This window comes from Prosopis cineraria, unplaced genomic scaffold, assembly GCF_029017545.1.
Source record: "Prosopis cineraria cultivar Desert tree isolate PC_DT_omini unplaced genomic scaffold, ASM2901754v1 PC1, whole genome shotgun sequence".
NCBI lineage: Eukaryota > Viridiplantae > Streptophyta > Magnoliopsida > Fabales > Fabaceae > Prosopis > Prosopis cineraria.
Genome location: NW_026555332.1, coordinates 2,813,402 through 2,837,598, shown reverse-complemented (window position 1 = coordinate 2,837,598; position 24,197 = coordinate 2,813,402). Strand labels below are relative to the sequence as shown.

Here is a 24,197-nt window from a genome sequence, read left to right as displayed (position 1 = left end):
AGAAGGTAAATAGTGGGGGATCTTTTTATAATGAAATTAATTTAAAAAATCTAAATTAAAATTAAATATATAAAGAAAATTCAACTAAAAAAGTTATCAAGAACAAGCAGTACAATCAATCACAACCCAATTACCTAAACTTAATCTTCCTTGTCCACAAATTAAATTAATTTTATTTAACTTTATTGTTCTGATTTCATTATATATTTCTCAAATTATATTAGCATTCAAGAATTAAACAAGAAATTAAGTTATAGATTAATTGAAATCTCCATTAACCCACAACCTAATAATTGTTTTATGTTAGCCACACTAAAAATAAAGCATGAGTAATCACTCAAGCCAAGTCAAATTACTCTTAAGTTACTATATCAATCGAGTATAGCAAGTAAAATCTCAAATAAAATTTATAACCCAAAAATTATGCAGTAAAGCTATTATAATCAACAATAGCAATTAAAGCATAAAATTTAGAGGTAGAGAGAAGAAGAGCAAATTGAAATAAAGCTAGAATAAAATCTTTCCTGAATATTAAAGACTTTGATCAAAGTTTAAGATTATAGTTTGTGATTAATCACACCAAAAAAATTAGCTCTTCATAGAGCTAAAAATTGAACAATGACAAGTGAAAATTGAGAGTACAAGCATTGCCATGAGAAATTGAAGAAAAGTTTGGAGGAAGCGCAATAGCCTTTACTCCTCCTTCTCTTAATTCACAGTGTTGCGCCGCTTGCTTGTTTCTTTTCTTCTCATAAAAGTCATCTGGCCTCTGCCATTCCTTCCTTTATATATAGAATGGATGTTGCATTCCTGTGCGTAAGGCTAATACAAGACTAATAATAAAATAATAAAACTACCCTAAATAATGCTAATTAAAAACTACACTAAATAACTCAAAATAAATTTAAACAAAATTTTAAAGATTTAATTCTTGATTTGATCTTCAAGCATGCTCATATTCTTCTTATCCAAAATAATATTCATTAATATCCTTCAAATTCGATCTAGAATATTTGTACAAATAACATAAAATTAAATAGCAACTGTGCAAAAATATCAAAGATATTATTTATATTTTAAAAACATAAATTTAGATAGTTAGAATCCCAAAACTAAATAATGGTTAATAAAATTAAATAATATCTAATTAAACTTAATTAGTATCAAATAAATATTTAAAAGTTTAAATTGAAAGGATAAAAATATATAAAGTTTGTCATTTATCAGTGATTATCTTTTACCCCCTCTCATTTGAACCTTTTCTTCTTCAAAGCCCTTTAATAAATCATCGATATACGACTAATATACCTTATTTGGGTTTGACATTGACACTAATTATACTACATTAAGACAAAATTGAGCACTAACTCATTATGCAAGTGCCTAAAAAAATTTAGGACCTCAAATGTGTTTATTTGGCAAGCCTCAATTCCATACCTAAAAAGTCAAGGACAAATCTTTGATTCAGCCTTTCTTTTACAACCCTATAGGAATTTGAGTTCGCCTGTCCACAATTGTTCTTGCCTTACTGCATCTCAACCTTTCACCTTCATTCAACAATGCCATGCAAGAATTGAAGACCTCATCCACACCCTCAGCTTGTTTGCCTTCATTTGCGACCCTTATTCTTCATTTTAAAGTTTGAAATAAAAATATATTCATTTTTAAAAAGCTTCTTGCCACGTTGCCTTCCAAATATTGAGTCCAAGTGCCATTTCATCAATTCATTAGTCAACATTGGTCTGTTAATAGATTAGGGGGACATGGCTCCATTTTCCATGCTTCCGGGGCAATAGTGCTCTTTAAGAAAGGTAAGGATACTCGTTGCTTCTTCGTGAAAACTTCTAGGGCATTTTTGCCCCTTAGCCCTTAAAAGAACATATAATAAAATGCCCAACCCAAAATAACATTCTCTTCATAAAATAAATTAATTAAAAAGAAAAAGAAAACCTAAATACTAATATCTTGAACTACGTGAACTTTGATTTCCATCGCAAAATATGTAGGTTATAAGCTTTGATCCAAGGTCAAGTCCTCCCATATAAATAAATAATTTTTTTATTAATTTCTTCATTTTTTATTTTTGCATGTGATTGTAAAGGGTAATTAATATATTATTAAAAGGCTAATTAATTCTATACAATCAACTTAAGGTAATCATTCTTATAAATGGGTATTGTGGGGTATCTAATATCTTTCTTATATACAATCAACTCCCGAACTTTTTTCGCAAACAATCCTTTTTTGTTATACAATTTTTCAAAGTTTTTCTAAAAACTTTAGTGACGACACTCATTTTTCTATATTCATTGACCTTCCCTCTTTGGGAAAGTCTCCATCTAGGCGCAACACTGCGTTTACTCTTAAGTGATTAAATGTGATTTATTATGGGGTTAATGTCAAGGGATGTTATAAATCGTGTAAGATGAAAGAAAAATGGTTATGCGAGATTGAGAGATCCTTTATGACCACATTCCCAAGGAAGTGTGTTGATTAGCTTGCACTAAATGCGTATTTTCTTGACTACCAAACGTGTTTTCTCATATAACTTTCATTATAAAATATGATCTTACTAATAAACACATGATATGGGCTGACATTGCTATCTCTCTCTAGGCCTTCTGCTTTCTATCTTCTTTTGAAAAAAGACTCCAATCCTTTGAAGCAAGTAACTTCACAGTAAAAAAATGTATACTATTTATTGATCTTTACAGTAATATCTTCTCCAGAGTGTATTGTTAATTTTCTAATAAATAGGGATTAATTACTAAAAAATAGTGGCGACAATACAGGAACAAATGTTTCTTCCTATATATTATAGAAAGGAAAATTACAATTCCAATGATATGCAATTGTCATTATAATTACAAAGGGTTAAGTTAAAGAATGAAATGCAATTGTCAATTCTAATGATAGCCTATGATCATTGATAATGCATGAGCATTGTAACCATTTCTATTAATTTTTGTATGGATTTGGTATTCCATGTCATCCACATGTTATTCAATAAAATCAGATCAGTTCAATCAAGTACAATCTTATGTGTTATTATATTTGATAGCTTTATGTTTGTAATAAAATGTTTATTTAATTTCTTACATTTTCTCTCTAATATCATTAATGAAGGAATTAATTTATATTTATATCATCTAAATGTCATATTTTTATTGGATGAAATGATATGATATATCAAGTTTATGCAAGAATTTCTTGTGTTGGTTTTGTTGTGATTACTGATTAGTGGATGTCGTCGTTGTATTAATTTCTCTTTTAGAAAAAATTGTTAATTAATTAATAATTAATAATAATTAAATTTATTACTTTTTTAATTTTTTTATAATACTTTTCTTATTGGGGGGATGATAGATAAATCTCTTTAAAATAATAAAATGATAATTTGATTCTACAAAATGTGATGATAACAATGAAGTCCCAAGGGACCTCTTTAAGATTAAATTTTTATATGAAATTATTTTAATGCATTTTATGATTTAAAAAATTGTGATTTCTTAAATTATTTTACTTATTGGCAAAACTAACCTTAGGAATACTTATACTAAATTTGTAAATGATATAAAATTAATTAAACTATACTAATAGGAAATTGTAATTTTTTAAATTATTTTAGTCATTGATAGAACCAAACTTATGAATACTTATATTAAATTTATAAATCATATAAAATTAATTAGACTTTGATAGATGAAAAAAATTACTAATAAAAAATTAAAATTTAATCATTGATAGAGTCAAACTTATAAATATTTATATTAAATTTATAAATTATATAAAATTGATTGCACATAAGTATTAAAGTGATTTAACAAAGAAATTTAATTTTAATTTTTTTTAAAATCTTACTGTTGTTATCATATTTTGTGAGAATAAATTATTATTATTTTTATTTTATTTATCATTTTTCCTTTCTTATTTCTAGTTTCATAAAAATATTTCTTTTAAGCAAACGGGATGTCATTCTCTCAATCTCTCCTAATTTTTTCACTGGCCATATTTTTTTCACTTCTCTTCAGAGTTCAGTCCCTGACAATCCGCATGCGGTTGGCGTTCTGCATTCTCGCCGGAAATGACAATCAAGGGCAAGGGCAAGGAAGTCGCCGGCAAAGATTCCTCCGGAAAGAGGAAGCGGAGCGATGGGGACGACAAGACTGGTGGTGGTCGCAAGACGAGGAACCGGGGAGTTCTGCAGTTCTTCGAAGACGCTGCTGAGACTGGAGACACTGACGACAGCTTCGACAGTGACTTTGACGATGGTATAGAAATGCTTGTGGCTCTTATGGTCGTACATTCTGTTTATTACGCCCGCTTTCGCCGGAACTCCTAGGGTTTGACCTATTTTTTGGTTTCATTGGCTGTCGAGCCTTTCTCAATCCGGGTGTTCTTGCTCTGTACAGAGGCCATTAATGAATGGGTGGTCTGGGTTGTTTGAATTTCGATCCTTTTTTATGGATTTCTGGGCTTGGAGGACTAGTATTTGTCAAGGTTGCGGCCATCGAAGCTTGTCTGATCTCTATTTTTCGCGTACTTCTTCTTTTGTTTTAATGTTTATAACACTGTAGGAAAGAGTGGCATTTCATAGTGAAATGGGGAAAATTTTTGTGTTTCTTATTAAGCATGGTATTCTTATTTATTTCCGCATTTGCTGTTTGCATTCATTACCATTGTTATGGATTTTTTCTCAAGCCGGCCAGTTTGCCACCATTTTTTTCTAGTTGTTTGTTTGCTTTAATTGCATCTTTTTCTTAGGTCATTGGCCTGTCCGTGGCTGATATCTTGATTTGGGCTTCTTTGATATGGAATTGTTAATGTTTTTGCTAGTTCAAGTTTATTTTTCTTTTATTTATGCTTCTTTGGGTAGTTTTTCTGAAAAGTTTTTAACAGATTTTCTAGATGAGGATTTTGATACTGTGCAACCAACAAAGAATGAACCAGCCAAGGCCCATAGCCTTCCAGTTTTTCCCAAAGAGGAAGGGATGGATGAGGAAGAATTTGATAAAATGATGGAAGAACGTTATGGCAATGGTTCTACGTTTGCTACTTATAACGCTGGAGAAGAGTATGATGACAAAACATTTGAGTTGAATTCTTTAACAACTGCCATTGAATCAATGCCCACTATTTGGAAAGTCAAATGCACAGTATGACATCTGTATCCTGTTTTTACTAATTTTTCCTAATAAAAGTTGCAGTCGTCAAAACAATTTTGGATGCTTCAGTAGTTTGTTTCCTCCCTTCTAATCTCTGGCTGCTGCAGGTTGGGCGTGAAAGGCATTCAGCTTTCTGTCTGATGCATAAGTTTGTTGAGTTGAAATCCCTGGGCAATAAACTGCAGATAATATCTGCATTTGCTGTTGACCATATGAAGGGATATATCTACATTGAAGCTGAAAAGCAATGTGATATTTATGAGGTAACTCATGTACTGGAGATGTTGATCAAATAATTGATACCAGTCAGTTTTGAAATGTTTCTACTTGCAGCTAAATCTTTTGATCTGTTATATTAAATTTCAGGCGTGCAATGGGATCTCTAGTATTTATGTTACTCGAGTGCATCCTCTTCCAAAGAATGAAATTCTTCATCTGTTCTCAGTACGAAGTAGATGCAATGAAGTTTCTGTGGGCATGTGGGCCCGGGTGAAAAATGGTAAATACAAGGGTGACCTAGCACAGGTACTGCACAAATAAAATATTCTAGTTATATCTTCCTAGCTGACATGAAAAGCTTATTGCTGTGTATCAATTCTATTTCTGTAGGTTGTGGCTGTGAACAATATACGGAAAAAAGTAACAGTGAAGCTTATTCCGAGAATTGATTTACAAGCAATGGCTGCCAAATTTGTAACAAGATCTTCGTAACTTAATTATTTTTAGATTTTGCTTTTCTTTTTTTTTTCTGCCCTTCATATATTAGCTGCGGTGGTTGTTAATTATTTTAATTGGAGTACCATATAGGTATCGATTCCTAATATTTATGTATTGCAGTAAGCTGCAGGCCCGAGTACATTAGCAAATAATTGATCTAAATGAAATCAGAAGGGATTCATCCATTCTCCACCATTAAGTGTTTTCTACGCATTTATTTCATGCACTTGCTAACAAGCACCGACATGGTTGAAATATTTCTGTTGTATTTGTGCCTGTGTGTGTAAACGTAATATTTTGGGGAGTGGTAATCTTTATCTTGAATTAATGTCAGGAATGTATTATTCTTGTCATGTGCATGCTAGAAACATGCATTTATTTGTTATTGATTGAACATTGGCTCATTTCACATCAGATGCTCCTTTGATTTCTGTTGATTTTAAGTTGTGGATGTTGTATTATATCATTTACAGAGTACTTCTAATTCAACTTCAATTGATGGTGGTAATTTTTAAACAAACTGCTGTTATCCTTTTATAATCGTAAGCTTGCCTTCAAAAATATATGAATAGGGCAATCTCAGTGGATTTATTTTTCTCATATTTACAGGGTGGAGGACATAGGATTCAAAACAATGACACACCAGCTGCAAGATTAATCAGCGCTAGTGAACTTGAGTAAAATTTTGTATCCTTATATGCTGTTAATTCTTTGTCTGATGGATTTTCTGAAACAACTGTCTCAATTTTAACTCTGCAGGGAATTTCGACCTCTCATGCATTATAGACGTGATCGTGAGATAGGCAAGGTCTTTGAGGTTCTTGATGGTCTAATGCTCAAGGATGGATATCTATACAAGAAAGTATCTATGGATTCATTAAATTTTTGGGGTGTTGTTCCAAAAGATGAGGAGCTCTTAAAGTTTGCACCATCTGAAAACAATGAATCAAATGATTTGGAGTGGCTGACTCAGATTTACGGTGAGCCTAAGAAAAAGCGGACTGTAAGAGGAGATAAAGGAGGTGAGAAAGGAGAGGGCTCATCTAGCTCAGGTGTGGGGAATGGTTTTGAAATGTATGATCTTGTATGTTTTGGGTAAGTCCTTGTGAACTTTCAGAGTTCATGGTACTGCACGAACCTGTGCTCTCTCTCTCTCTCATGTGCATATAGGAATTTGCACAAATTTATACAATTAAATGCATACGACCTTCATTTCATACGTATTTACTATTGCAGCAAGAAAGACTTTGGTGTTATCATAGGCATGGATAAAGATGATACCTACAAGGTATGGTATTGAGCCTATGCAACACTTGCAACAAGCGTCTGATCTAGACTACCTCCTGTTTTCAGAAAGCTCAATTTCATTTACCTTATCTGTTCTAGATACTGAAAGAGAGTCCAGATGGACCTGTTGCTACTACTGTTGAACGCCGTCAGATAAAGAGCGGGCTATTTGATATAAAACTTAGTGCTCAAGATCAGCAGAAAAAGATCATCACTGTTAATGATACTGTCAGGATTATTGGGGGCCCATCTGAGGTCTGATGCTTTGGATGTTTATATTTGTAGTTGTCATCTTCTGTTTTGGAATCTGTCTTGAATTTAGAATGCTACTTCATGTCATTTTGCAGGGTAAACAAGGTATTGTTAGGTACATCTATAGAGGGGTTGTCTTTATATATGATGGCAATGAGGAAGAGAATGGTGGTTATATTACTGCCAAACCTCATATGTGTGAGAAACTCAAGCTTAGTGCTGGTGATTGTAGTGAAAAGGTTGGAATTCTTTTTGTTATTCTTTAAGAATATGAACTTTATGGCTGCGTAAAATGGGTTTTGATGCCCCCCTCCCCCCAATTATATACACACAGGGTCATGAACCAGATTCTTCAGCTTTCGAAGATTTGCCAACATCTCCTAAATCCCCTTTGTCACCTGAAAGGCAGTGGCAAGCAAGAGAACAGACCCGTGAATGTAAAGAAGCCTGACTCTTGTAGAAGTCTTTGCTCTAGACCTGCCCATTAATGATAATTGCATGATGTAGTTTTTTTTGGCGCAGTCAGCAAAGGAAACGATGATGGATTATATACTATTGGTCAAACCTTGAGAATTAGAGTGGGCCCTTTGAAGGGATATATCTGTCGGGTTATAGCTATACGTCGCTCTGATGTTACTGTGAAACTTGATTCTCAGCAAAAGGTTCTTACAGGTTTGTTTATGATGTGCTAACTATAGTTTTTCATGTGTTAAGTGATGGCCTAATTTCCCCATATATTGATTTTCATTCAGTTAAATGTGAGCATCTTTCTGAGGTACAAGGGAAGAGAATTGCCATGTCATCAAGGTACATTTTATAATAATTGTTGCGATTCTTTCTGATTGCAAACTTTGACTGAAAATTGTCGTGATTTGTTTTATCTTTTATATATCAGCGTTGACCCTGATTCAAGCAAGCCTTTTGATCTACTGGGTACTGGGGACAGCTCAGGAGGTAGGAATCCTATTATTTGTTACTATTTTCTTCTTTGACATTATGCGGCAATTTTGACAATGAGATAATTATTAATTTGGGTGCTAGTTCTGTATCTATTTCCTGTTCGCCATTGATTGTCTGCATCTCGCATTTTGACAATGAGTTTATATGTAAAGGTTGGATGGACGGAATTGGAGCATCAGCTGGTGGTGATGGATGGAATACTGGAGGGGTGCAACCTGAAAGGTACAGACAATGATGACATTAGTTTATCTACTTGATTGTTTCATCTCAAGCATTTAGTTTACCTGATTGAGTTGCTTCACTTCATTATTTGCTCTCTATGCCAGAAGATTTGATGTTCACTTTGGATGTCATCTGTATTGCAACAATAGATTGAGAATAAACCATCTGGGCTGTAGAGATGATTGCTTTGCTTTGCCTATTATAGAAATATTTATGATTATGATTTATTTGTTTGTTGGTATAGCCTGTTTATCTATGTTCTGCGTTGACGTCCTTCCATTGATCAATTTGCTTAGGGAAAACATATGCTATATATTTTTGGCAAATCTATGTAAAATATATTGAACCTTACAATTTAGAAAAATTTCTGTGATCCAGTATCTTCTCTCGTTCATGATTTGTTTCTTTTGTTATATTGACTGTTCTCTTGTCTTATGATAATGTAATCTTGTGCAGGAGTGCCTGGTCTAACCTTTCCACATCAAACTTCCCGGTATGTCTTGAATTTTCAATGCGGGATGAGAGTAATGTGTGAATTCTATTTTGCTTCTCATACTGTATATATCATCAGCACCAATAATTCGTGTATTCCTACCTTCACTGTCCTCATGTAGTCATGTATGAGCACAAACTCCATAGATTCATGTTTGTTAATAAAGAAACTGATGTGACCAATTTTCTGCTTTTATTTATTTTTTGTTTGTTCATCTTGCTGTTGCAGCAGTCTGAATCTCTTTCAAATCCTGAGGGTGATGCTTCTGGTAAAGGTATGTTTACTGTGTCATATCTCCATATTACCAGCTTGTATTATAATTATGTATTGTGTGGATGTCTCATTGTCCTTCTGATGGATAGGTGTAGAAGATAATGCTTGGGCCGTCAAAAGTACTTCAGTTAAGAAATCCTCCTGGGGTGCAGCTGCTGACAATGCTGGAACTGCTGCTGACCCTGGTCAATCTGGTGGCTTGGGGAAAGGGGAAGACGGCTGGAGCCTGGCAAAACCTGCTGACAAAGTTGATGGAGACCAGCCCTCTGGATGGAGCAGCAAAAGTAACTGGAATGCTTCCAAAGCTTCAGGGGAGCCCTCTAGTTGGGCTCAGAAATGTGACAAGAATATTGGAGAGCAAAGTGGTCAATCTTCTTGGAATAGGGAGAAGACATCAGATAAAAGTCCAGCGGCAGGATGGGGTCAGGTTAATGGTGAAAACAGTGGATTGGCTGATGGAGGAAACTCAAACACTAATTGGGGTGCTTGGAAGTCTGGAAGCAGTGATGCCAAAAAAGTCGAAAACCCTTCTGTTGATGATGGTGGTTGGAAAACTAAGTCAAACAATAAAGATAACTCTGGAGGAAATTCAGGTTCTGTCTGGGCCTCTCAGAAACAAAGTTCCAGTGATGTGAATGGAGACCAGCCCTCTGGATGGAACAGCAAAAGTAATCAAATACTCCCAAAGCTTCAGGAGGAGAGCCCTCTTGTTGGGGTCTGAAATGTGATGAGAATGTTGGAGAGAAAATTGGTCAATCTTCTTGGAATAGCGAAAAAACATCAAATAAGAGTCTAGCAGTGAGATGGGGTCAGGGTAATGGTGCAAAAAGTGGATTGGCTGATGGAGGAAACTCAAACACTAATTGGGGTGCTTGGGAGTCTGGAAGCAGTGATGCTAAAGAAGTCGAAAACTCTTCTGTTCAGGATGGTGGCTGGAAGACTAAGTCTACCAATAAAGATGACTCTGGAGGAAATTCAGATTCTGTCTGGGGCTCTCGTAAACCAAGTTCAAGTGATGTGGATGGAGGCCAACCCTCTGGATGGAAGAGCAAAAGTAACTGGAATACTCCCAAAGCAGGAGGAGAGCCCTCTGGTTGGGGTCAGAAATCTGATGAGAATATTGGAGAGCAAAGTGGTCTATCTTCTTGGGATAAGGGGAAAACATCAGATAAAAGTCCTGCTGTAGGATGGGGCCAAGGTAATGGTCAGAAAGTTCAAGTGATGTTTCGACTGGATGGGGTAATAGTCCTGGCTGGAAAAGTGGATCAAGTGCTGGCAACAAACAAAGTTCTGATTGGAACACCTCTAAAGAGGGTCTGGCTAATGATCAAAGTGGTTGGAACAGAATAGAAACTGCTGAAAGTGAAAAGATGCCTAATAGAGATTCATCAACTAGTTGGGGTCAAGGGAGTAGTTCAAACTGGAATTCTGGTCGTGCTGATGCTGGAAATCAAGATTCCAATTGGGGAATGAAAAGCAACTGGAGTTCTGGATCTGGTGATCAAGACGCCAACTGGGGAAGGAACAGTAATTGGAATGACTTAAATGGCAAAAAGTTTAGTGGTGGTAATGAAGCTTCTGGTGATGGCGGGGCTGGGGGGAATTGGAGTGGTGGTAATGGAGGTAGGGGTGGCTCTGACAGAGGTGGTTTTCGGGGTAGAGGAGGTTTTCGAGGTAGAGGAGAACGCGGGAGCTTTGGTGGCAGAGGTGATCGTGGGGGATTTGGTGGTGGCAGGGGAGGTGATCGGGGTGGATTCCGTGGTAGAGGCAGATCAAACAGGGAAGACTCTGGTGGTAGATGGGGATCAGAAAGTGGATTTGGAGGCCGAGGCCGAGGCCGTGGAAGGAGGGACCAATCTGGGGGTTGGAGCAATAAAAGGGATTTTGGTGATGATTCCTCTGACTGGAAGAAGGAGACGGATAATAAAACTGAGGGTTGGAAGAATAGCACTGGGTCTGGGGCCTGGAACCAGGGGAATTCTGACAAGGACTCAAGCTGGAACCAAGGGGGTGGAAGCCAAAAGCAATGGCAGAGTTGGGGTTCAGCAGGTGAACCTAGGGGTAATTGGAACAGCAAGAGCTTAAACCAGCCGGCAGATGCTAAAGAAAATTCTGGCTGGAACAAAGTAACAGAGTCTACACATGAAAATGCTACGGACAAGGGAAATGGTTGGAATTCCCATGGGGACCAGGGTTGTGGCTGGAACAAGTGTAGTGCAACAAAGGAGGCTGATGAAATTAAGCTCCAAGAGGATGGATGGAATAAGAATCCTAGTTCTAAGACTCTGTCTGGGAGTTGGGGCAAGCCTGAGATGAATCAGAAAGATGGTTGGAGCCAATCAACTGCTACTGATAAGGGTCAATCATCAAGTTGGAATGCGTCAAATGGTATGTCAGTAATGAGCCAGATAGATTGGAATAATAGTAGATAATTGACCTTTTAGCCTACTCAACTTCCTTGGATTCCTACTTAATAAAAGAAGTACATTATTGATTTTCTTTGAGGCTTGTTGAAATCATGAAGACATCTCATCTTTTTTTCAGAATAACAAATTTCTTCTGAGCTCTACAAAATTACACAGCATTCTTTTGTATTGTACTTTATTCTTTTATCCTCTGAGAGATTGGGTTTGGAGCCAAAAGAATTCCCTTATGTAGCCCTGGTCCTAGCATTCCAAAGCTCAAAAGCTACTGAAAGAAAAGCTTGTACCAATTCTTCCTTTCGTCTTTTTCTTCCAAAGATTGAATTGATACACTTGCAAACCATATTCATTTGGCCATTTGACATTCTAGTGAAACATGATCCTTAGATTCATTCATAGCACAAATATAAACACGTTGGGCTTGATTTAAATGTGGTGATGCTTGAGTATATTCTCCCTGTAAAAATAGCCTTGTGTAGGAGCCTCGGAGCTAACGTTTTCGGTTTACAAGAAATCTCCAGCTTCCAAAGCTCAGGCCAAACATCCACATATCAATCTATCTCCCATGGTATTGCTTCCCACAGAAAGTTAGGTCCGAGCTTAATTGAATAGGCACCATCCTGTCTCATCTTCCATATCAATCGATCCTTTTCATCAGAAATAGAGATAAGAGTTTGCAGGATAGATTGACTTCACCTTCTTTGGAGTAAAGGGAAGCTAGCTTCTGTTTATTCCATTTAAGATCTGTCACCTTAAAAAATGCAATCATTTATACAAACTGAACAATTCAAATTGCAAATATCATTATGACTATTAATGTGATGCAGGAGGAGCAGGTTCTTGGGGAAAGAAAAATGACGGGACTGGCAACAGTGGATGGTGAACAACTCCCCAAAACGTGCTATATGGCCCAAAGAAGGAAACTGACCTCAGTTGCTTGGTCGTCTAGTTAATAATAACTACTAACTCTTTTGTTGCAATCTAAAAGTCAGCACAGATCCCCGAATCATTTTGTCGGAACTTAATGTCTAGTGTTATGGTCTATTGATCTGAACTGCTGCTACTAGTTTATGAATCTTAGGTACATAGAAGTAGTTGCTTTATTTTTCACTAGTTCAATGTTCAGCGGGTAACTGTTCTGTGCTGATGTGCTGCAGCCGAGTTGTTATCTTGTTTATAGAATTTTATTTCTTGATGTATGCATATTATCCTATTGCCTATGCTTGTGTTTCCAATTTAGGGGGTGTTTGGTGATGAATTTTGTAAGAAAAGTCCATTTGGGAAACCTAGCTCACGGGAGAGCTGTTTGAGTAATGGTGTTTTTTTTTTTTTTTTTGGGGGGGGGGGGTGGGGAAGGTTCATTGGCAATGTTTTCGATATTGACAAAACCCAACCGGTATTACTATTTAAAGTTATTTTTTATTTAGATAACTTTTCAATTATTTTCTAATGGAAAAATGTATAAATCATCTTTTAGAAGATATAGTTGTTTTTATAAGAGACTTTTTTTATATAAAAAGTTAAGTTGGATTATTAGTTACTTTATTGTAATTTTACCTTTTTAATAATTTGAAAATTGTTTGAGCTGGTAGAAAATTATTTAAGATGGTTTATTTAAGATGGTTTAGATAGGTGTTAAAATTGTGGAGAGATTAGTAATGAAAGTGAAATGAATAATTTTAATCTTTGTTAAAAAAGGTAGAGTAAAGTTAAATTGAAACATTTTTGAAAGTTATTGATCAATATTTATTAATTAATATTTTTAAAAATTTGTTATATGTTGTAAAATTCAGGTAGTCGACATTATCTAGAAAGATAACGTTTTTAGTTGTTTATAATTTTCAATAATTACTCTCCATTTTCAAATGTGGGAGAAGCTACCATGTTTTTTTTTTTTTTGAAAGTAAAATTATAAAATTTAAATAGTATTTATTACATTTTTTTTAAATTGTCTCTCATGAAGTCAATATTTATTTTTTAAATAAATTTGTTCCATTAATTATGGACATAATTTAGTTCAAATTTTTTAAATTTAAGACATAATTATTATATTTAATCAACTTTCTTAAACTATGTGAATTTGTTATTTTCTTTTATATTTGATAATGGAGTCGATAGCAAAAAATTATATTAGAAGTGTTTTTTTTTTTTTAGAGACGATGTATTTAATAAGGTGCATTGAGAATTTTTTAGGAGTAAGGGTTATTTTTGTTCTTCAACTGTACACAAAAGATCACAAATGTCCTTAAATGTAATTATGAGTTAATTTTGTTTCTTAAATTTAAAGATTTTCTTTATCACCCTGTCTTTTTCTCACTATTAGTAGAGCCCACATTATTTTTTTAATATTTTATTATTATAAAATATTTGAGTTGATGGATAAAAATGAGCCTTTTAATAGAAGTTGAGGAAAAAATGACCCTTAACCTGATAAAAATATTAAAAAAATGATGAAACTCATTGATGATTAACAAATGTTAAATATTTTTAACGTCAGGTTTTTAATATCAAGGTGATAATGGAGGAAATTTTTAAAGTTGAGAAACAAATTGACTTATAATTGAGTTTAGAGAGATTTATAACCTTTCTTGTACAATTTAGTAACAAAAATGACCCTTAATCCAATTTTTTATAATATTAAAAATTGGGATGGTGAAACTTTCAGATATTTAAGTTTGTCTTAATTATCAGTTTAGTTCTTTAAGTTTAATTATTATCAATTTGGTCCTCTATATTTCTTTAAATTGCCATGTTAGTCATTTAAGTTTTAAAACACAAATTGACTCTCAAATTAATATATTTTGTCCGAATCTCAAATTAATAAATGTGCAAAGTATATTGATTTGACATGTATATATAGTTGAATGAGAATAAATTAATCCTTAAATTAATTTCATCAATATAACTTTCGTCAATCTTCTGTTATCCATATAAGAAAATTTTAACAGCGTTGCCTATTATTTAATTAATAATGACCAAATTGATAATTGAATGTAAATTTAAGGGATTAAATTAATAAAAATTAAATTTAAAAGACTGAATTGGTAATTGAAACAAATTTAAGGAGCTAAAAGTTCTATTATCCCTTAATAATTTAACCACTTCTCTAGAGCTGCACAAAAGACAGGACAGTACTGGACTTCACCCTAACTCGAAGTCTAGTCTCTTTCATGAAAAAGACTGGATTAGACAACCCATAGTTCGGTCTTGTCCAGTGATAATTTGAAGATTAACAAGACCGAACTTAGTCCATAGGACTGAAAAACTGGTCCTGTCAGTCCAATACTCATTTAGCTTTTTTTTTTAATTTTATGAGAGGCAATAATCCATTTCAATATAATAAACTCAATTAAGATAGTAAAAACACTTATAATAATAATAAATTTATAATAATTTCCAACAATAAGAAAAAAATATTTATGTTACAGTCTAAATGATTTAAATTTATAACTTTAAACAAAAACAACACTCAATAAAATTTAACAACACTAGATTACAACAACAATTTAGAAACAAACTCAACAAATCTTCATACAATCATCTCCTTACCATCAATTACACTTCAAACATTTGTCAAAAATAAATTAATTATAATTATAATAAAAAAATTAATAGGACTGGACTAGACCAAGTGATCCGGATGCCTAGTCTCTTGTCCAGTCCAACCCGAAGAAATAGTCTGGTCTTTTCAGTCTTTTTGATCCTGAAGGGCCGGTGTCTATATGAACCGAACATGACTGAAATCATCTCGGGTTGGACTTGACCAAACAGGAATGGAAGACTTTTGCACAGTCCTACAATTCTCATTAATTTTGATAATAATTACAAGTGACTTATAAAAATGATAGAAAGAAACATTTTTAAAACAATTTTCAATTTAGTAAATTGATTTTTTAAAATACATTTAAACATAAATTTTGTTACAATAACTTATTTTTATCAAATTGATTTTTAATAAACTAAAAATCAAGCATATACTTAGCATGCCAGAAGCAAGCAACACTATAGTATTTTAGGTGCATTGTTTTATTTAGCTCCATCAATTTTATTTTTCAGGTTAAGCAATAGGGTATTACTTTTTTTTTTTTTGACAAGTTTTTATTTGATAATGTAGATAAACTACTTAGGTGTGCATGAATTATTCACGTTATCTCTAAGGAAGGATAGTTAACGCTTCATAACTCAAATGAATGGTGAAAGGGATCTCTTGTGATGTTAAGTTCAGTTTATTTGTTTTATTTGTTTAATCTCTTTTAAGTTTTAACCCCTTCTCCTCCAGAAACCCAGGATAACATTAAGATTCTGTAGAGTTCTGTTATCCATAATAAAATCTCTGTTATCAATTTGGAGGTTAGTGACACATCTCTTCAAGTGAAGAAAATGTTTGACAATTGGGCCTCTATTCTGGTGATTGATCCAAGCCGTTTGAAATGTAACAAAACAAAAATTATTGTCAATTGATGAAATTAAAGAGAAAAAAATAAAAAGAAAAAGAGGTATTTTGAAATACCTCGTCCTTTTCTTTACCCTTCTCTCCTCTCAATGTCCATTCGAACGCGTGACATGTGGGAGGACACAAACCTCAACACCAACATGACACCCGAATGTTGACAGTCAAGGTTCCCACCTTTAATTAACTAAATCTACAACCTTGAGAACTGGGTCTACGAAAAGAGCATGCCATGTACTATCACCAAACTATAATATAAAATATTTTTAAAAAATTTTACTTGCCTTAAAATATAAGTCTTGTGTTATTTTATAATTATTTTTTTAGCACATTAAAATTTTAATTGTTATTTTTAAGGTATTTATATAATATATTTAATAAGGGTATAATGTAAGAGAAGTATATCTTTTTAAGAGATTAATGTTTCTTAAAGAATCGTAAAGTTATTATCAGTGGTCTAGATGGATTATTTTAAGGGAAAAAAATTATTTTTGGGAACCCGTAAGTTAATTTGATTGCATGTCATACTGATTTAGCGTCGTTCATTTCATTTTTACTGTTACCATGTTTACGTACTGTTGTAGGAATTACATCCCTTTACTTTAAAAAATGACAAAGGAATGTGGAAAAGTTGATTAGTTACGTCCCATTACTTTAAAAGTTGATTAATAACGCTCGCAATTTCAGGTGTGTGAAAAAGTCATTTTTGTTATTATTTTTGGTTAAAAGTGAGTTTTAATTGATACAGAAATACACTCATCAGGTCATTTCTTTCCAAATGTCAGTTCTTTTTTTTTTTGTGTTAAAAAATGTAATCAAGAATGGCGAAAGGGGTCTCTCTTGATGCAAGGTTCAGTGTAGTTGTCTTCTTACTTTAATGACTTTTAAACCTCTGTTATCCAACATTAAATATCTGGTTTGACATTTGGGCCTTTGTTCTGGTGATTCGTCCAATCCATTTGGAAGGTGACAAAAAAAATTAACAACGAACGAACAAAGACAGACAAAAAGAGGTATTTTAAAATACCTCATTCTCTTTCTTACTCTTCTTCCCTCTCGTTGTCTGATGGTTCGAACGCTCAACATGTGGGAGGATCATTATCCTCAACACCAACATGACAGTCAACCATTGACAGTCAAAGTACATTTCTTATATTAAGTAATGACTACACCATTGAGATTTGAATTGGTCTGGGCTCGAAGCCCACACAACAGTTTTTGAAGGCAAAGAAGAACTCTTTTTGGCAACGCTCAACGGAATAAAGAAAGAAGGCCATAAGCCTTTACCAAAAGAAACAGAGAAAGGTAATGGTTAATGTAACACTCTCATTTAAATAATAATATAATTATATTAAATACCTTTACATTAATTAAGAAAGGGTAAAATTTAAAAAATAATTTAATTATTAAAGTATCCTATATTTTAGATCAAAAAATACTTTTAGAAGGTATCCTATAAATGAGACTATATTGAGTAAATTCAACCCATAGCCAAGCATGTTAGACAATTTCAATATATATATATATATATTTATTTAGTTCAAGATAAATCAAACAAGTCTCTCAATGGGCACAGTATTCCCTAAACACTTATATATATATATATAATATAACAAAAAAATTTAACATAAAAAGAATAATCATTGTTACCTATTTTTCAAACTAAAATCATGTATTTTGGAATGTTCACAAAACCACCAACATAAACGCTAGTTTATAAAAATTAATAATAATAAATATAATTATTCAATAAGTCTTTATAATTTATTTTATTCAAAATTAACTCTAATAGTTTCCAACATTTTCCATTTAATCTCTAGATTATTCTATCCTTTAACTTGGATTAATTCCAATAAATTTAGCCCATTAGACAATAAATAAATCATTTAATCTCTAAACAAATATGATCTAAAATTTAAATTCAAATCCATCAATTCAAATGCTACCTTAAATAATTTAAATTTTGAAATAGTCCTAGAAATGTTTGGGATGATGAAGAATTGGAATTAAATGGAGCTTGGTGGATGGTAAACACATCCACTCCTTGAAGGATAATTGGATTGGCGAGTTCGGTGGACTGTATAGATTTAATATTTTTTATTTTTATATTTTTAATAGATGAAGGATTAAAAATAAAAATAATTTTCTAACTGTTGTTATTGGAAAAATGATTTTTTATATCTTTCTAATTATACCTTTATTATATTAAATATTCTAGATAAGTGTTTGAATAATTATAATTAAAAATCTAATAGATCTTTTTTAAGGAATAAAAAAATAACGTAGGGGTATGCCCTCTTTGAATTATAATACAAATTATTGTGAACTAATTTACATTTTTAAAAAATTTGGTTAAAATCTTTATTTTTTTAAATTTTTTTATATCTTTCAATCATATCTTTGACTGAAATGAATATAATATTTAATTTATTTAGACGAGTGGAATATAATAAAGGGTATAACTAAATATATATATATATATATATAATTTATTTAATATCATATATTTTAAATTAAATAAATTTTTTAAAAATGTCATATACCATAGTTCGAAGGAAGTGGATAGAAAAAAAATTATAAAGACTATTTTATATTTTATATTTTAAATCAAATAAGATTCTTAAACAAAATATCTTATATTATAAAACATAGGAAGTTGTGTAGGACTGGTCTGGTGATGAGGAAGTTGGGGTGTCCCTGTGGCTAGCTTTCAAAGACAAGCTTCTCACAAACTCTTGAAAGATTGAGAAGGCATTTTGACTTGGAGTGAGACTTGTGGGTGATGTCATGATTGCCCTCTTCAACAATTGGCAACGAACCCGAGCTCTCTTTTTTCTGGTTTACTGTGCGATGGAAACTTCAGGAAGCTAGGACTACGAACAAGAGCCTACTATTTGACAATATGCTTCTTCATTGGACAAACACTTGTGAACGCGCCATCAGCGCAAGAAAAGCTTGTTTCTTTTTTTCTTTTTTTTTGAATATAAGTCAAATTTATATAAAGATAAGACAATTAATACATTAAAAACCTAACCATTGTCATTATAAAATAGACATAACAACCAAATGAAGACCCGCAAACATTGGTCTAAAAGTAAACATAGTAACTTGACCAACCAAAACAAGCTTGCCTCGTAGGAATTTTTTGTAGTCACCTACGATTCTAAACAGCGAGAAGATGTGTCATTAAGGACATTGATGCTTTTATGACCATTCATTTGTGAGTGAGAAGATGTGTCATCAAGGACACTGATACCTCTATGAGCATTGATTTGTGAGCAATAATAATGTGCAGCAATGTTGTAATGTTGCTTGGAAGATCATCACCTACTAAATACAGCAATACTTATAATACCAATGGGATGATAATTTTTAAGACATGCAAAAACCAAAAAATAATAACATAGGAATAGAACACTCTGGTTGATCACTCCATCTTTGGGACTACCACAGCAGCACCCCAACTATTGTGGTCCCTCTTCAATGTCATTGGACTGTTTGGTGAGTTTTCTCGCAGGATAACCCACCAAAACCTAAAGCCTTCTATAAGAGCTAGGAAAGCTGTTAGCATTAACTACTCTCTTTGCCAGAAATAAATAATTATAATTTACCTAAAAAAATTTATAAAAAAATAATAATAAAATCTCTTTAAAATATATAAATAAAAAGTTGATCCTTTGAAATGTCATAATTTTTTTAAAATTTTTAAAAAAATTTCTGTTATTAATGTATTTATCTAAATTATCAAATTACCCTTATTAAAAATAAATAATTCATAAATTTTATTTAAATATCTACAACTTTCCTTCTCATATTCACAAATTTTGTGTTAGATTTTTTATTTGTTGTTACATTGTTGTGAATATAAAAAGAAAAGTTGTGAATATTTTAAATAAAACTTATGAATTATTTATTTTCAACAAGGGTAATTTGATAATTAATATAAATTCATTAACGATAAAAAAGTTCTTAAAGATTTTAGAAAAATTATGACATTTTGAGAGATTAACTTGTCATTTATATATTTCAAAAAAAAATTATTGTCATTTTTTCAACTTTATATGAATAAGGTAACAAGATTATTTAGAATTCAAGGAACACTTATAAAGATAATTACAGACTACTCACCAATTAAATTGTCACATCAATAATGAGATTTAATCCCATAACAATCTTGTGAGTTAGCAAAGCGGATCAATATTATTTCCTGGAGTCTATTATTTTGTTAAACTTTGTCCATAAGAAAAGAGAGAGAGCTCTTATATTCTAAACAATTTACTGTACAGTTAATAATGAATAAATTACAGTTTCTTATAATTTTATAATATATATTGATTGAAAAAATAAATAGGAGTGAAGTCATAAATTCATAAAATTTATAATCCTTTTATGTAATTTTTTTTTAAAATAACGATTAGAGTCGAAGTTAAAAATATAATTTTCAGATTGAAACAAATTCAGACAAGTTGGGTCTGAATGTTTACGAGTCGTACTTTTTAGTTTTTGGACTAAAAAAATTATAAAAGTACTCACAAATCATTTCTTCCAATTCTTAATTTAGGTACTTGAATGGAAAAGGCAATCCTAATCACCTCTATTTCTCCCACCTTGCCAACTACTCCAACGTGATTTTCTCGGCTCTCAATCACCTTTTCTGCCCTTTGCAACGTTCGAATTCTCCTGATTTTCATACCCAACAGGCTCCCTCTCTTTCTCTTGCTTTCTTTCTGTCATTCATTTTCCTATCTTTTCCTACATTGTAGGGTTTCTTGATTGGTTAAAGATTTGTTTGTAAAATGTTCGCTAAGTTCAGAAAGCGTGGTACCAAGAAATCATCCAAATCAAATTCAAGGGACACTCTGTTGACGGTTATAGATCGTTGGAAGTCTCTTTCAACCATGCGTCTCGGACCACCACCGTTACGGCTACCGCCAAGTCGGGCCCAAACAAGTTGGCTCCGGCTGTGGCGCTGCCCCTGTCCGCCGCTGTAGAATTACTGCCTCCAGTGCGAGAAGTTGCCATTTCAGAACGATCGAGTGTGTTACTTCGAAAAATTCAGCTCTGTTGCTTTGTATATGACTATTCGGACAGTTCGAAGTCGGTTCGTGAAAAGGAAATAAAACGCCAAACCCTTGATGAGCTACTGGATATTATACAATATGGATCATTCAAATTCGACGAACTTATGCAAGAACAGCTTATTGAGATGGTTTCGGTTAATATTTTCCGCTGTTTGCCACCAGCATCCCATGAAATTACTGGGACCGAAGCTTTTAATCCTGAAGAGGACGAAAGATATCTAAATTTATCGTGGCCCCATTTGCAGCTTGTGTATGAAATTCTACTGAGGTACATTGTGTCATTTGAGATTGATACAAAGACTGCCAAGCGCTACATTGATCATACATTTGTTTTAAAATTGCTGGATCTGTTCGATTCGGAGGACCCACGAGAGCGTGAGTATTTGAAAGCCATTCTTCACCGAATATATGGGAAGTTCATGGTGCACAGGCCTTTCATAAGGAAAGTAATAAATAATATACTTTGTAGGTTTATATTTGAAACAGAGAGGTATAATGGTATAAACGAGCTTTTGGAGTTTCTGGGTAGTGTCATAAACGGATTTTCATTGCCAATGAAAGAAGATAATAGATTGTTTCTATTCCGAGCGCTAATACCACTTCACAAGCCAAAATGTTACGCCACATATCATCAACAACTGTCTTATTGCATCACTCAGTTTGTTGAGAAGGACTACAGATTGGCAGAACATGTGATCAGAGGGTTACTGAAGTACTGGCCAGTCACAAATTGCCAGAAGGAGGTCCTTTTCCTTGCAGAACTAGAAGAGATTCTGGAGGCAACTCAGTCTGCAGAATTTGAACGGTGCATGGTCCTTCTTTTCAGGCAGATTGGTCGCTGCCTTAACAGCCCTCACTTCCAGGTTTTGTGTACATTATATATAAATTCATGGGATATTTCTTGGTACAGAATTCATGTCATACTTTGATAGCACTGATCTTACTTAGTAATTTGTATTGTGAATGCAGCTTGTCATATCCTGCAGTAATGATTGATATATATATATATATATATATATAGTTATATTTCTTCTGCATAACCACGTGCATGTGATATGAGCACACTACCATATCGGTCACTGAAAATATTATTTCCCATAATAGAATTCTTGGAAGTTTGCTGTCAACCAAGTATCTTTTAGGACCATCAAAATATTTTCGGGACCATTTTTTTCTCTTCTGAGATCACCTAGCTAGGAGTAGCTAGTAGCTAGTAGCTAGTACTCTTCCCTTATTGGATCTTGTACTTAAGTGGATTAGGTTTACTATGTACCGGCGATGATGAAATTATTGTCATTGCATGCTCTGCCTTCTTTTTCTTTGGCTGGGGAAATCATGATACTCTCTCTCACTGGTTTCCATTGAAATCTAGCAAAGGAAAAGTAAAATACAAATAAGTGCGGAAATGTTTAGAATTTATAATATAATTCGTTTGTTCAAGTTTTTTTCTTTGTTTAGTGGTGTTCATGGGCTTAAAGCTGTTGGATTTAGGTTGTGAATTCTGAAGCAGAACTCATCCTTTAATTTTACTGATTAAATTTTGTGCGTGACAATTGGAATGTTTCCAATTGGCTTCAGTTGACCACACTTGTTGCTTCAGTTTGACTGAGCTCTGAAACCTCCTCTCTAAATCTAGTACCTAGATGATGCCATCGAAGAAAGATAAATGCCATATGTGATCACCAAAGCTTAAAGAAAGAGAAAAGTAATTTACATGATTCATTCTGTAGTTGGAAATCCTTGAATTGGTTATTCCTTGTGATAATCAGTTTTGGATGGATGAATCAGGTTGCTGAAAAAACGCTGGGCCTGTGGAACAATGAGCACATAGTAAGCTTAATAGCTGAGAATAGAGATGTAATATTTCCAATAATCTTGGAGGCAGTGGAGAAGAACATGAAAGGGCATTGGAACCAAGCAGTTCTTGAGCTCACAGGCAACGTGCGTGGCATGTTACTGGAAATGGATTCTAAGCTCTATGAAGACTGCCAGAGCCTGTACTTAGAGAAGGAATCAATGGCTGCAGACTTGGAAACTCAGCGTGAGTTGACATGGAAGAAGTTGGAAGCAGTGGCTGCACAATCTGAGAGTGTGAGTGATCATATTCATATGGTTTTGGTTAATTAGGCTTGAAATTCTTTCCACCATTTGGTTGTCTTGAGCTGGAATTTCTTGTTTTCGTTTATTTTGCTTTCTTCTTTCTATCTACATAAGCAGGAAAAGAAGGAATTGAAACGAATTGTTTCTTAACCGACACTTGTAAATAGCAAAACCTGCTTTTCTCTCCTCTTGACTGTTATATTATGATGGTAGTTTGAACCCTAACACCCCACTAAAATGGGCAGAATATTTGCTTTTCATCCCAAGTTTTTGTGGTTAAACTCAACAGTTATAATAAGTTTATGGGCAAAACTTATCATTGGCAGTTAGTAATATATATAAATATGGCATTTGGCCTAAAGATGTTAAATTTATCATTAATAGTTACATAAATGTATCAAAAGTTAGTAGTCTTGTTGAAAAGTTACGCGCTTGTATGCCTTTCATTAGTTTAGATTATTTTTCTTTTTTTCAAGTCTTGCTAAATCACCAGTTTCATCCTTTATAAGTAACAAGTGAAAAAACTAAAAATTAAGTTTAAGAGAACTTATACGACCAGAGAATTATTAGTAAATAGGAAATGTTATGTAAGACTCAAACCACAATCTGTTGACTTGTCAATCTAGGGATTATAATGCAGAAGTTATGCATGATGAATTAATGGGATTAATTTAATAAGTTGAAGTAATTCAAAAGATTTTTTTTTTTGGGTGTTCAAACGGCATACATATGAAATAAAATCACAATATAGATATTATTTTGAAAAAACACTAC

General features: G+C 33.2%; 2 protein-coding genes across 2 annotated transcripts; both read left to right on the top strand.

Annotated features, from left to right (window-relative positions):
* The first annotated feature begins 3,989 nt into the window (after positions 1–3,989).
* LOC129320663 (protein RNA-directed DNA methylation 3) lies at positions 3,990–13,012 on the top strand. Its single transcript, XM_054966213.1, has 21 exons — positions 3,990–4,271; positions 4,900–5,156; positions 5,273–5,428; positions 5,532–5,690; positions 5,775–5,858; positions 6,492–6,559; positions 6,642–6,977; positions 7,119–7,170; positions 7,269–7,424; positions 7,517–7,660; positions 7,756–7,858; positions 7,944–8,093; positions 8,174–8,228; positions 8,317–8,375; positions 8,534–8,603; positions 9,060–9,096; positions 9,325–9,370; positions 9,459–10,084; positions 10,183–10,504; positions 10,573–11,757; positions 12,620–13,012. Exons 1-21 carry the CDS (start codon positions 4,085–4,087, stop codon positions 12,673–12,675), a joined length of 4,308 nt encoding a protein of 1,435 aa, XP_054822188.1. The 5' UTR covers positions 3,990–4,084; the 3' UTR covers positions 12,676–13,012.
* Positions 13,013–17,063: 4,051 nt separating this feature from the next.
* On the top strand, positions 17,064–23,608 carry LOC129320579 (serine/threonine protein phosphatase 2A 57 kDa regulatory subunit B' beta isoform-like). Its single transcript, XM_054966106.1, has 3 exons — positions 17,064–17,099; positions 21,056–22,186; positions 23,112–23,608. Exons 1-3 carry the CDS (start codon positions 17,064–17,066, stop codon positions 23,448–23,450), a joined length of 1,506 nt encoding a protein of 501 aa, XP_054822081.1. The 3' UTR covers positions 23,451–23,608.
* Positions 23,609–24,197: the final 589 nt, after the last annotated feature.